Source organism: Ostrinia nubilalis, chromosome 13 (assembly GCF_963855985.1).
Source record: "Ostrinia nubilalis chromosome 13, ilOstNubi1.1, whole genome shotgun sequence".
Taxonomy (NCBI): domain Eukaryota; kingdom Metazoa; phylum Arthropoda; class Insecta; order Lepidoptera; family Crambidae; genus Ostrinia; species Ostrinia nubilalis.
Window position 1 is genome coordinate 13,581,876 of NC_087100.1, and position 14,026 is coordinate 13,595,901.

Consider the following 14,026-nt stretch of genomic DNA (forward strand, 5'->3'; position numbering starts at 1 on the left):
GACCAGATTACGCTGTCAGTTGACGGCGAACAGTGGGCGCGCGTGGACGGCTCGCGTGCGCTGCGTGAGCGCTTCCCGCAAAGATGCGCGTTACGTCGCACGCTGCTCGCTAAGGGATCCAACTTGGCACCATTCGATGACCATGTAAGTCAACACTACCTTTTCTACATATTCAACCTGCATAAAGTTGTAAATAAATGTTATAAGTAAATATTTCACCATCATCATATTCTGGTCAGTCTCCATTACAGAAGTCCTTCTTAATTTTCCAGAGGATATGACTCTCCTTTATTCTGACCAGATGGGTTGGAGAGACCAGTGTTTTATGGCATTCCTGAGAGATCTTAGCAATATCTTATATAAAAAATGTGTGAAATAAATGAATGGCTAACTAAGAAGTAAAAAGTAACAAGTAATTATTTAACTCACGTTTATCGAGTGTAATTTACTATGGTGCCTCAGCACAACCGCAGTCTCTAAGAGTAGCTTTTTGCGCGTGGATTTAATAACGTAATAGTATCTTGTAAAGATATCAAATGGTATCAACGTACCCAATACCCATACGTTACTAGAACAGAGTCTGCTTACTTATCGCTATACTCGTACTAAAAGCATCTTACTTTATTAGCTGTCTGGTTTCGACAAAGTTTAATAGGACCCCCACTCCTGCAAGTGGATGTCGTAAGAGGCGACTTTCATACTTTATGACTTTATTTTTAACCAGTTATAATGCTTTTCCAGTTCTATCTAACCCTAGGCGTAGCCGTGGGCGGTATCAGCGAGTTCCGCGCCGACGCCTACTCTGGGGACAGAGCGAAGCCCTGGAGAGACGTCGCCCACAACGCCATGCTCAGCTTCTGGGGGCACCTGGACTCCTGGCAGCAGACCTGGAACCAGTCCGAGCTGGTGGTGGACTACGTCAAAGTGGTCGCGCTGTGATTGTGATTGTAATACTAGTCAGAGTGTTGGCACTCAAAATGTAGACTAATAATATAATTGTAAAAGTGTCTGGCTGTTTATTTGTCTAACTAGCTTTCCGCCCGCGGCTTCGCCTGAGTGGACTACATATTTTTTTCTAAAATAAAATGTAGCCTATGTTACTCGTGGATAATGTAGCTTTCGAATGGTGAAAGAATTTTTAAAAACGGTCCAGTAGTTTTTGAGCCTATTCATTACAACCAACCAAACAAAGTTTTCCTCTTTATAATATTAGTGTAGATTAAGGCTGAACCAGCGTCGTCAGAGATATTTAGATGATTTCGACAAAAGTGTGATTAACAGTCATTCGTAGGATTTCCACAGCGATGCGATTTTTTTTGTTATTTTATTGCTTCAAGGCTTTATTTAAAATGTATTTTATTACTTGATATTTAATAGTACATCAAATTTATTTGATACCCACTCGACCCTATATTGTGGTGCCATTGCGGTTTGTCGTGTTGCTGGTGTCCAGTTCCCGGACCCGGACAGAGCAGCGCGTCCTGCCGGGATGACACCCGCGTGGCAAATACGAATCGAACGGCGTATTAATGCATTCAGAACTCTCATTGCAAAGCTAATTTGTTTTAGACGGGGCAATAATCGCCCCCGAGTCATGCGTTTTGTGGCACAAGCCTTTGCTGGGACTGGCGTTCTACCTCAGGACTACATGGCATGTGTCACAGAACGCATTGACTACCTAAAGCAAAAAGTCTATGCATGGGCAAACCGTATTCGTCGCTACAAAGAACGCGTGAACAGATACTGGCAAAATCGCGTCTTCCAAAGTGACCAGAGGAGGGTGTACCGGAGATGGGAGGGATCTGATCAACGTGTGAGCGACGGGCAGCTGCCAGATGTCAATACCATGATTGATTTCTGGCGTGGCATTTGGTCGATGCCCGTTGAACATACGGAGGGTGATTCATCATCATCATCATCATTTCAGCCATAGGACGTCCACTGCTGAACATAGGCCTCCCCCAATGCTTTCCATGTTGATCGATTGGCAGCGGTCTGCGTCCAGCGCTTCCCTGCTACCTTTACGATGTCGTCGGTCCACCTTGTAGGTGGACGTCCCACGCTGCGTTTTCCGGTACGCGGCCTCCATTCCAGAACCTTTCTGCCCCATCGGCCGTCAGTTCTGCGTACTATGTGCCCTGCCCATTGCCACCCGGAGGGTGATTGGATGCGTGTAATTGAGCGTGAATGTGAGTCCATCGAATCTATGGGGTCTATTGTTATAGAACCCGAAGACGTTAGTAGTGCAATCAGTACGGCCCAGAACTGGAAGAGCCCTGGACCGGACGGATTGCACAACTTTTGGATTAAATGGATTCGATGCCCACATGACCGCTTAGCAACACAATTTCAAGAAGCCCTCGAGCTCGGGTCCCTTCCAGCCTTCATGACAACCGGTGTCACCACCTTGCTCTACAAATCTGGTAGTACCATGGACCCAAAAAATTACAGACCAATCACATGCTTGCCTACCATCTACAAGCTCCTTACATCTATTCTGACCACAAAAATTAACACACATATTGTCACGAACAATATTTTGGCCCCTGCTCAGAATGGATGTAAGGTTGGGTCTCGTGGTACTAAAGAGCTCCTCCTCATAGACATGACCATTAGCCAACAAGTTCGGCGGAGCAGGAAAGCTCTCGCTGCTGCCTGGATTGACTATAAGAAGGCCTATGATTCGGTGCCTCATTCATGGCTGGAGAGGATTTTAGAGTTGTATAAGGTTGATGCAACTCTGAGATCCTTTTTACGCTCATGCATGGGGCAGTGGACTACAGTCCTTCGGCAGCCAGGTGGTGGTGAGAGGTCTCCTGATCCATTGAACTTCATAAGGATTGAGCGAGGCATTTTCCAGGGTGACAGTTTGAGTCCCTTATGGTTCTGCCTAGCACTGAATCCTCGTCGCACTCTGTTAAAGGATTCAGGCTTAGTTATCGGCTACGAAGAGGGGGTGAGGTCATTAGTCACCTGCTCTACATGGATGATCTCAAGTTGTTCGCAACAAAACGACAAGACCTGGTGAAGTTGCTAAAAACCACACTGGTATTAGCAACGTCATCAGGATGGAGTTTGGTGTAGACAAGTGTGCGGTCTTACATGTAGACCGGGAAAAGTTGTGAATTCTCCGAATTTACAACTTTCTGAGACAATGACACTCAAATCTCTGTCCGAAACTGAGACCTTTAAGTATCTTGGTATGTCAGAATCGTTAGGTATATCGGTAGAAGACATAAAAAAAATGGTGAAAGAACGCTTTTGTAGCCGACTGACAAAAGTTCTTAATAGCCTTTTGTCTGGCGGCAACAAAGCAAGAGCTTTCAACGGTTGGGTGATGCCTCTACTAATATACTCCTTCGGCATACTAAGATGGACTCTGACTGAGCTTAACGCCCTGGATAGGAAGGTACGTCAGCAGCTCACACAACATCGCATGTTACATCCGCGCTCATCTGTAATGAGACTGTATAATCCACGGAAGTGGGGAGGTCGAGGCTTTTTAAATGCCAAGAACCTCCACAACCGTGAAGTGTGCAGTCTCAGGGATTATTTCCTTACCAATGAGTGCGGAATGCATCGTGATGTTGCGGCAGTTGACAAAAGCCTCACACCGCTCTCCTTCGCGAACGAGAACTGGCGCAAGCCGCGGATCGGAATGACGTATCGGATTTGCATCTTGTGTAAAATTATAGTTAAAATGATATTAAGTTCGTCCATAGATGTTTGCTTGGGTTCTTCGAAACATGAGGAATCTTTTTCAGCGTCCACAGCTTCCATAATGCGAGCCAAACGTGGGTTCCGGAAATACGACATCACCTAAAGCACAGAATAAGTAATAGTACAGGTACAGAAGGATTACTCCGCAAGACGATTTAAATAAATGCGAGTCTTGCTACGACGCGATACAGTGGAATTCAGCTCGCACAGCACTACGTACCTACAATTTTATTTACCTACAAGTTTTGTCTCTTTCTATCGCGTGCCTCTGAACTCTTCTTACGCTGTTGTCTGTCTAGTAAAAAAATAATTAATCTACTTATTTGTAATGAGGTACGTATGTAGGTAAGTACGCATTCATTATGGAAAACCTTGGGAGAGGCCTTTGTCCAGCAGTGGACGTCATTTGGCTGAAACGAACGAACGCATTTTGAGCAGTAGTCATGGTAGGTTAGGTTCCTATACTATCCTAAGAATTATTGATTACCTACATGGCCAACATACCTTTCAGCATCTTTGGGAAGCGAAAAAAAAAGATAAATCCGGTAGATTTCTTTTCGAATTTAAACACCCGAACGCCGCACAATAATATTTATTTCTCTTTATGTCCATTTTTAAATAATACTTCGATCATAGAATTAGGTACTACAACGCACGCCAGCGTCCTGACGGGCGCGAGCGTGACACTCGACTGATATAATACCCGCCGGCGCGGCGGGGCGCTTCGCTGTAGGTAATTATCGGATGTACCGCGCGGAGTGAGAATGCTTTTAATCTATGTTATAGACTAAAAAAAATGTTTCACTATTGTAACTAGGCATACCTATCATAAAATTTACTCATTGCTTATTGAAAAACTGTAATTAACGAAATAGGCACCCTTTAGTGATAAATATTATTAGATAAGTACCTAAAAAAATAAAGGCAAACTGTGACTATACCAACTGTTACCGTTTACTAAAGAAATTTTATAATGAATTAGGTATGTATTTTTTTAAACGAAAACTGTGTTTAAAAATATAGTCACACTTTAGGTACTCATTAAAAAAACTAAACAACTTACCTTTTTTTGTGACGAACGGCCGTTACTATGCAAATAATCACACTATGAATTTAAACTTTCGTCATCACTCCGCAACAAACACGTTCTTACTTGCATAAACCCGTTATTGTATTTAGCGAGCCGTTCAAAGTTTGGCTTAGTAACGTTATGCGTTAAGGCTAGATGGCGTTAGAAGGCAATTTTGAAGAAGTGGTCTATTTTATCTTGTAGTTTACGTGTCCTTTAGTAAGATGGCGTTGATAACTCATTTTTGCGAAAAATTCGTTTAGTAACGGTTTAACCACAGAATACCTACATAATAGTAGCAACAGAAATTGCACTCCTTTGTGTAGGATCAGATGCCGACATTTTAACGGTAATAATAATAATGCAAAATATCCAACGCACATGGTGCATTCGAAATCGCACCTTACTACTACGCTCACAAGAGCGCAATTTTTTTGTGTTCAGAATTGATCTACCTCACAGCTCAAGCGTCAGGGTTGTATAAGCAAAGTAAAATAATTTATTGTATTTACGATTGGTAAACTTTAATCTAGTGGTGTTTGTATAATCGTACCATCTCTAAAGTACTTATTAATAAACTTCAGTGTTGCGATAATTCGAAATTGGACAAACAGTTTTAAAAGGTTCAGGATGCTGATGGGGCTGCCTCGGTACTGTAGCGCGTCAGCTATGTTCACTGAGGCTCGCATAGACAGTTTCCCAGTCGTCATGCGCAAGCGGGTTGCCTCCGCGTGGCGCCGCGTCCGAGACAGCTCCAACAGCCTCCTGGCGGCGATAGGGAGTCGCTATTGCTGTCCTATCTTGAGACACTGGAACAGCGTCCATGTCGGCTCGAGACCTGCTCGGGTAAATGTAAAGTAGGTTAGGTTTTCTTTATCCATTCTCTTTGTTTTAATTACTAACACTAGCTTATAAGTAGGTACATCTGTAACTACTAACCCACTATGGAAAATATTTTTTCTGAAATAAAAATTTATTATTATTATTATAAAAGGTGTAGTGTCGGAAAATAGACACGGTGAAGTAAAGTTAATGTTTATATTAGCTAAAATAATTTTTTTGCTACAGTTTTTTGTCTTAAATATTTCAAAATTATTTAAAAAGTGTATATTTTTTAAATTATTTAAATTACTTACTTAATTATTATTCCTAAATATTACGATTTTTCATTAAAGAAAGATAACAGTGCTGTTCGAACAATAAACCTTGATTGTGACGATGATCGACCGAGCGTGTATAGAAATATCGTGTGCTCACAGGCGCGCGGCGGCGGCCCTGACTGATTAGCAACTTGAAGTTGTCACGCGCTGTAGGTAATTATCTCGGCCGGCATAGGCGAGTGACGGAGGCCTGGTTTAACTTTAAAGGAAATCAAGTCTTGATTTCAGCAATTCTGCGAGCTATGTCGGTTACTTTGGTTCTCCCGCGGATCTCCTCATTTCTGATTCGATCACGCAGGGAAACTCCGAGCATAGCCCGCTCCATCGCCTTTTGGGTAACCAAGTTCATATTATGGTCATCTATTTAAGATTTCCTAATTCCCAGATTTACCCCACCAGGCAACCTTCATCTGCAGTAGAAGTTACTAAATAGTATATTACCTTTTTCTTTACATGCTGAAGCTGATACATGGTTTTTGTCTCTTTCAATCACAGATTAAGCTATATTGGATGTCTAATGACGAAAGATAATGAAAGGTAACTCCTTCATAGAGTGCAATTAGCTTACAAAATGAGACTGGTCACTAAAGTCCTTCGGTTCAAATATGTATCCGAAACCTACAAAGGGACAAGGGTAATTTTAGTGCTTAAATATAAGTAATTTTTCATCTTTACAAAAATGGGCTCAAACCCTTTTAAACCTGGGGTTTCCCCTCTGTCGTTTAGTGGTCAGCGCCTGCGTACTAGAAACGACCCAAGAAGCCATCCGAAAACGTCGAGACTCAACATGTCCCTTCTCAATGAAGACCCGAATGGATAAGCCGGGACCATATGGCCAATCCCATCGACCCTAAAGACCTTCATAACCGACGTTATTTATTTGGCCGGCTGACTGGTGACTGAGTGTTGCGGCGTTTTTAATAGTCTATGCAAATAGAGGATTTTTTTACTTTGTCTTGTATAATGACATATTATCCTTCCCCAGATGTCAGACAACAAGATAACCCCGCGCGACACCACGATGACGTTCACGTGCTTCGTATTATTCGACATGTTCAACGCGCTGTCGTGCCGCTCGCAGACCAAGTCCGTGTTCCAGGTCGGATTGTTCTATCACTATTATGACTTTTGTATTGTACACTACTCGATTATCATGCCAACGCTCGCAACACGACCTACTCGCGTTACGGTCGGACGCCAAATGGCGACCGCCACTGACCGAGCTGTGACGTATGCACTCGAGACAAATGTATGTACACTTTTTATCGAGTCTATACTAAACCACTCATAATATTATTAAACCTTGAGTATTGCAAGAATATTATGAGATGATTACACATAACTTATTAAACAGTACTGTACCGTTATTCGAAGCCTTTATAATGAGAGTAGTGTCTGTCTTTTCCTGTTTGAGTACTAGTTTTGACGTATAATCTGCCCACGTGACTACTGCTCCGGTCCCCCACCGCCTAAGCACGCCTCAATTAACGACACTAGCGCCACCAACGGTAGCTCGAAACTAGGTTTCGATATTCTCGCCATTGGTGTTTTAGTTCCCGTTCGAGACGGTCGTAGAATTAGCTCCGCTAGTTCGCGACCCATCTCACAGGTACTAGTCGTGACGTGATTCAGGTAAAATATTACCATCATAATGTAAGTACTTCTAAATTATTATGTACTGGCTGAAAACTTATAAAAATTACTGTGATTACTTATTTCGCAGTGTAATTTATTTTTACAACGGTGTTACCGTTCGGGGGTAGATTGCATTCAATCTAACTCAGTGTAATTTTTAATAATTATCTTTCTTCTCTAGTAATACTTGTACCTAACGGTATTCCGTTAGACGTGTTTTAAAAGTGACATTACTTTTTAGCAATGTTTGTTTCTAACGGTTTTTCGTTACATATGTTTTTAAGCTAACTTTTCTTCTTAGCAATGTTCGTACCTGACGGCGTGTTCCGTTAGATGTGTTTTAAAACTAACATTCCTTTTTAGCAATGTTTGTGCCTAACGGTTTTCGTCAGATGTGTTTTAAAACTAATATTCCTTTTTAGCAATGTTCATTCCTAACGGTATAACACTCCTTTTTAGCTGTGTTTGTTCCTAAGGGTTTTCCGTTAAATGTCTTTATTTTCAAAAGGAAAGAGGAAATATTATGTCCACGTGCAGAAGAGGAGCAAGGGTTGGCGTAGGGATGGTGTGGTGTAATGTGATAGTCGCAAGATGTGATTGCTTGCTACAATAAGCTGTAAGTACCAACTTACCAATACCATTTCAGACATACGAATTCCATCGGACGGATTGTGTTGATTTATAAATCAACAAAATAAATAAACGGTAAACTACCGTTATCAATATGCATCCGGGGAAAGTATGAAAACTTCCACTAGGTAGGGTAGCGTACCGACGTACCTATCCTACCGCCATTATGGAAGTCTAACGCATGGCTTATAACCCAAGAGTGAAGTGTGCAGTTTGTCCTATTAGGATACGGTACGTAGGTATAATAATACCTTTGTGGTTTTCTTAAACTATGATTTCAGGAAAACGCTATGCTGTTACTGTGTAGATAAACAGTGAGTCTGTGTAATAAACGGTGAAGGAGATACGCAGTTTATTTGATGCTAGCGGCGTCTGGAAAATTTTTTCGGCAGCAATACGATCGCAACTCTGCTCCGCAGATCGATCTGAGATTTCGTCTTATGCTAAATACCTACAGTGGAAAACTCAAACTGGCTACTCGGCAAGCTAGATGGCAGTGTAACCAAAGCGCAGCAGCATAATCCTGTAGCGAGGGTAAGTTCTCTTGGAGCAAACAGGGAAAAACCAGGAGCCAGAACCTTTTCTCCCTCTTCCCACCGGGATAGGAGAAAACTCAAACACTCAAGGAGTTTCATATTGAGCCAGGCAACGCCGCTCATTTTTATTTATGTCGAGAGTTCTTAGTAGGGCATTGGTCCAAACCCTCATGTTATCCCTCATCCCACTGGGATAGGAGATTACCCAAAGAGAACCGGACTCAAATCATTACATTTCGAGCCGAGCAACCTCGCTCATTTTTATTTACGTCGAGAGGTCTTAGGCATCGCTCTAAACCCTCATGTTATCCCTCATCCCACTGGGATAGGAGATTACCCAAAGAGAACCGGACTCAAATCACTACATTTCGAGCCGAGCAACCTCGCTCATTTTTATTTACGTCGAGAGATCTTAGGGCATCGCTCTAAACTGTCATGTTATTCCTCATCCCTCTGGGATAGGAGATTACCCAAAGAGAATCGGACTCAAATCATTACATTTCGAGCCAAGCAACCTCGCTCGTTTGTATTTGCGGTTCAAAGACATGAGGGCATCGTCCTAAACTAAATTCTCATAATTTTGAAGAGTTATAGAACCCAAACACCTTATTCCACGGCAAACGAAAATAAGTAAAGTTGCCGGGTAGACATGAGGGCTTCGCCCTAAATCCGCATAACTATAAAAGGTTCTGAAATTCTATTTTGCACGGCAAAATTAAAGTGATGTTGCCGGGAGGACATGAGGGCATCGCCCCAAATCCTCATAATGTTCAAGGGTTATGGAACCCTAATTAAAATGCTTTATTTCATGACAAAAGTAAGCTATTTAAGACCGACCATGGGTAAAAGGTGGAGACAGAGATCATGAGATTACGCAAAAATGACTCGATTCGTGTCAGTTTGGCTTATTTCATTACTGCCGAGATGATACGAGGGCATCGCCCTAAACCTTTAGAATCTTGAAGGATGTTAATTAATCGGGGTCGCAGCTATGCGCTCTGAATTTTTGGTACCGAACAGTTAACGCCTGGAGAAATTAAATAAACTTAAGCCTTTATGCAGCCTCTGCATAGTAAAGTTACAACTATTGACCTGATAGTCTTTTAAATAAGGTTATACATCCATAGACGCTTGGCGGGTACCACAAAGTACTGAATACTAAAATAAGTATTTTTCTGCCTATACATACCTATAGTACACCGACAGACTCATGCAAATGTTCTGACGGCATCAATTGATTCGCACAGAAAGAGTCGCGGCATTCGCGCCCTTACCTATTGGACGACTTCATTCTGGGGTAACTCAGGACCCATCCTTGCTTCGGGGTCAGATATAACCCATGCCCCTATTGTAATAAAAGCATACAAGTCTGGATAATAAACACAATGAAGTCTGTCCTTACCTATATAAAATAAATAAACAAAATAATAACAGTCTTACAAACTAGTAACAGTAAAAAGTGAACTCCATAAATACAAAATGGTCTAACCGAGTCTCGGTTACCAAAAACATGCAGATCAAGTCACGTAACGTTACAAATCCTAAAGCATTGGCTCTTCTCATGTTATAACACTACAATTCATGATTTGCGGGAGGCAAAGAGCATTTTAACCGCCAACTTGAGGCGCTCATGGCACCCAATACCAAGTACTTATGATCCACAATAATCAAAAGTATGAAGCTTATCTGAGCTTAAAACAAATTGGACACGCTGCATGGTAACGCATTTCGCAATTGAATTTCACTGTACAACGAAAACAGTGACTTTAGTAAACCGTATTTACCTACTAAATATATATTAAACCGCGCAGGTTTACCTACTACAATTTGTTATTTTCTCATTTACACAAGCCATTACATCCGTTGGAGAAAAGATTGCATACCAAAAGTCACACAAGTCTTCAGTCTCTTAACTGAACTTTCCGTGTGCCCTATTATAGTGTCAATGACTACGTCTAGTCTACTTAATTTAAGTAAATAAATATAATATATTATTAGTGTCATAATATGACACCATGTCATATTGCTAATTCGACCTTTTGTGCACCTCTGTGGTACAATAAAAATTGTCGTATGAATATGAACGACTTTTACGAGGAATTAAGGGAATAAATAAAAACCTTCAGTCCAAGAAAGTAATTTAACTCAGATTTTTCCAATTATCACTGTGACCTTAAGGTCACACAGAAGTACATAAACATGGTTGGAATTAATTTTGGATAATTGTGCCGCACTCTTAAGCTCTTTGCTTGGGGCCGAAAGTCCTTCGCCTACCTACATGGTACAATTTACAAAATTCGTATTTGATGTGATTTAAATCCATCAATTATTATACTGTAACGAAGGTAGTCACAAGCAAAATGTTGTGGCACAAACAACTGTTTACGAGTTAGCTTGTTTTAAGGACAACAGCCTCGTGAAATATTCTAATACCTACCCGACTCGCTAGGTCAATAAAGTAATTTGTCTCTGCTGACTATTGTCACAAAAAATTAGTACTTACCTACCTACTGGCAACTTAGGTATGTACACTTCAATGAATCATGAGTGACATTGGCGATGATATAAAACTTTGTGTTACACAAACATCATTACATAAATATTTTTACATAAATATTATTACATCGTGCAAATGAGCGATCGTCCAACGGCATTCAGGGTGATGAAAATAAATCATTCGAAATTAAATCCGATGCCCACCCTAAGGGCCTTGATGAAACCTGATAAGGTTTAGATCGGCTACGAAACTATCATTTAATTCTAGCTGTGCTTGCGACTTCGTCTGCATAACTTTACCCGCTTTCGCAACATTCTTATTGATGCTCCGCTACTATTGGTGGTAGAATAATGCAATTATGATTTTATAGCATTCGTTGGTAAAAGGACTCTAACACAAAGATAATGTTTGTGTTGATGCAAACAAACTCTTCTTCCTTAACCTTATTACATTATTATCACAATTGTAATTGCAATAATACATAATTATTAAGATTGCTCTGAATTAAGCTAGTTGACTAACCGTCAATAAGCTGATCCAGCTGACAAGTTATCACTGTTAGCCCTAAAGATAATGGTCGCACAGTCCTACCACTGCACCGACGTTTGTAAACCGTAAAGTTTACTAATTTTGTATTAGGAAAGTCCTAATGATATTATAAATTTTATCAATTCCGACTCAAACTTCGCTATCCCTAGCGAACAGCGATAACGCGGAATACTTAGGCAATACAAAAATATCGTACCTATACATAGCCGGCTAGCTAGTGTCACCTATTCATTACACCGTCCACCTAGGCTACGGTCCTGTAAAGGTTTACAAATATTAAAACCTGATCTGATACCTAAATGAGGGAGATCATCAAACGCCCGCTATCGGCAAGCGACCTAAACTGTACCAGTGAATATTCTTATCCATACCTAATAATTATTCACTCCTACCGAAGCTTATTAAATTCATCCAATGCATGGTCTGATACTGTGAGTGAAGGTAGACGTAGCTTTTGCGCCTTTTACATGACGTAAAGTAACCGATAGTTCATTATTACATAGTTAATAAACGATGCATTAAACGCGAATTTACGGAGATGCAGATGCAGGTTGCGTTCTGTAAAATATTATAATGTACCTACCTACACACAGTACATTACCACTCAGTAGACAGATAAGCGTGTCCACCTAAATATTCAACAATCATTTAGGTTCTAACTAATTCATAACATTTCTCACTGATCAATGTCTTATTCTTCAATTGATCACATTGGCGATTACACAGCGCCACCAGGAGATAATAGACACGTCTCTCATTATAAAGGCTTCGAATAACGGTACAGTACTGTTTAATAGCGACGTTTTACCTGAAAATAAAACGTTTATTAAACATACTTACCTTATTCGAAGCCTACTTTTTAAATCTACCTGGTGTCATAAAACACAATGGCGAGAATATCGAAACCTAGTTTCGAGCTACCGTTGGTGGCGCTAGTGTCGTTAATTGAGGCGTGCTTAGGCGGTGGGGGACCGGAGCAGTAGTCACGTGGGCAGATTATACGTCAAAACTAGTACTCAAACAGGAAAAGACAGACACTACTCTCATTATAAAGGCTTCGAATAAGGTAAGTATGTTTAATAAACGTTTTATTTTCAGGTAAAACGTCGCTATTTTTTTAATATAAAACAAAACGCGTAGTTAGATTCCTACTGGCCCAATAAATTATCTAGCAAATGTCAAAATGTCAGACAAAAACCTCTAGTCACACCTAAAAAGAGGTGGTAGAGCAAGCTCCATAGACGATGAGGCAACAATAGCCCAGTCTCCTCAACATTGGACTTATGATTAGATATTGGAGGAACGCTAATTCGTTTCTTGACGATTGTTTACTTGGAGGGGTTAACAGGCATTTTGCCACAAACAAATTAATAATAACTTTTGAAATGATGCTCTTAAAAGAACCTAGATAATGGGACTATTCCCACCCCATGTTCCCACCGCTGCAACTCCTATGTAGCCAGTATCTATAGCTTGATCGCCAATAAAAAACCAGCCAGTGAAGGTCAAGTTTGTCCCGGGGGAAAGTTAAACTGTCATTGGAACTTCATACACATTTATATTTCCCACTAAAACAAAAATAACTAAAAATGGCATAGAAAATAATGTATGTTGATAAACTTTTAAGTTTTTTGCAGAAATTGTTCACAGTTTCATTGAGTGAAAAGCTTAGGATCTACATTAGGCGATTGGTGTGTTGGCTAAAAAATACATTAAATATACCTCTGGGTCCTTTCATATTTAAGTAGTCGACGATTTTGTATTCTACGTACGACTTCCTCAACTGTTTTCACCTCTATTTGTAATGTTAAGAATATATATTTAAATGAAATATATTGAAACACATCCATTTCACAATCGTTAGATATGAAATATTATTATTGGTCTCCCAAAAACCAGCTGGAATATTTTAGCTGTTCTGTATTGTTAATAGCATATTGAAAGAACGGCCATAATGACTCGGTTATGCCCTTCTGTTTGCCCATTTGAAATGACGGCTACCCTCATTATGGGGGCCATAACTGACATTTTAATTTGGCAACTCTGCGTGATTAGCTGGCAATACACAGTCATGCATTTTTGGAGGGAGAGAAACAACTAAATGAATGGCAAAAGTAGCAAAAACACGAATCATTCAAACAAGTCCTAATCGCTCAATTATAGTAATTAAGACCTGATTGATGGTCTTTCTAAAATGCCTGTTTTCACCATCAATCCCTAATTTTTAAGT

At 40.5% G+C, this 14,026-nt stretch overlaps 1 protein-coding gene across 1 annotated transcript in view; it reads left to right on the top strand.

Annotated features, from left to right (window-relative positions):
* The window catches only part of LOC135077720 (beta-1,3-glucan-binding protein-like), a 48,931-nt gene extending 47,924 nt beyond the window's left edge, over window positions 1-1,007 (top strand). The window contains exons 8-9 of the mRNA XM_063972291.1: window positions 2-144; window positions 742-1,007. Coding sequence (XP_063828361.1) covers window positions 2-144; window positions 742-939 — 341 coding nt within the window. The 3' untranslated portion in view covers window positions 940-1,007. The remainder of the gene's footprint in view (window position 1; window positions 145-741) is intronic.
* The last annotated feature ends 13,019 nt before the right edge of the window (window positions 1,008-14,026 follow it).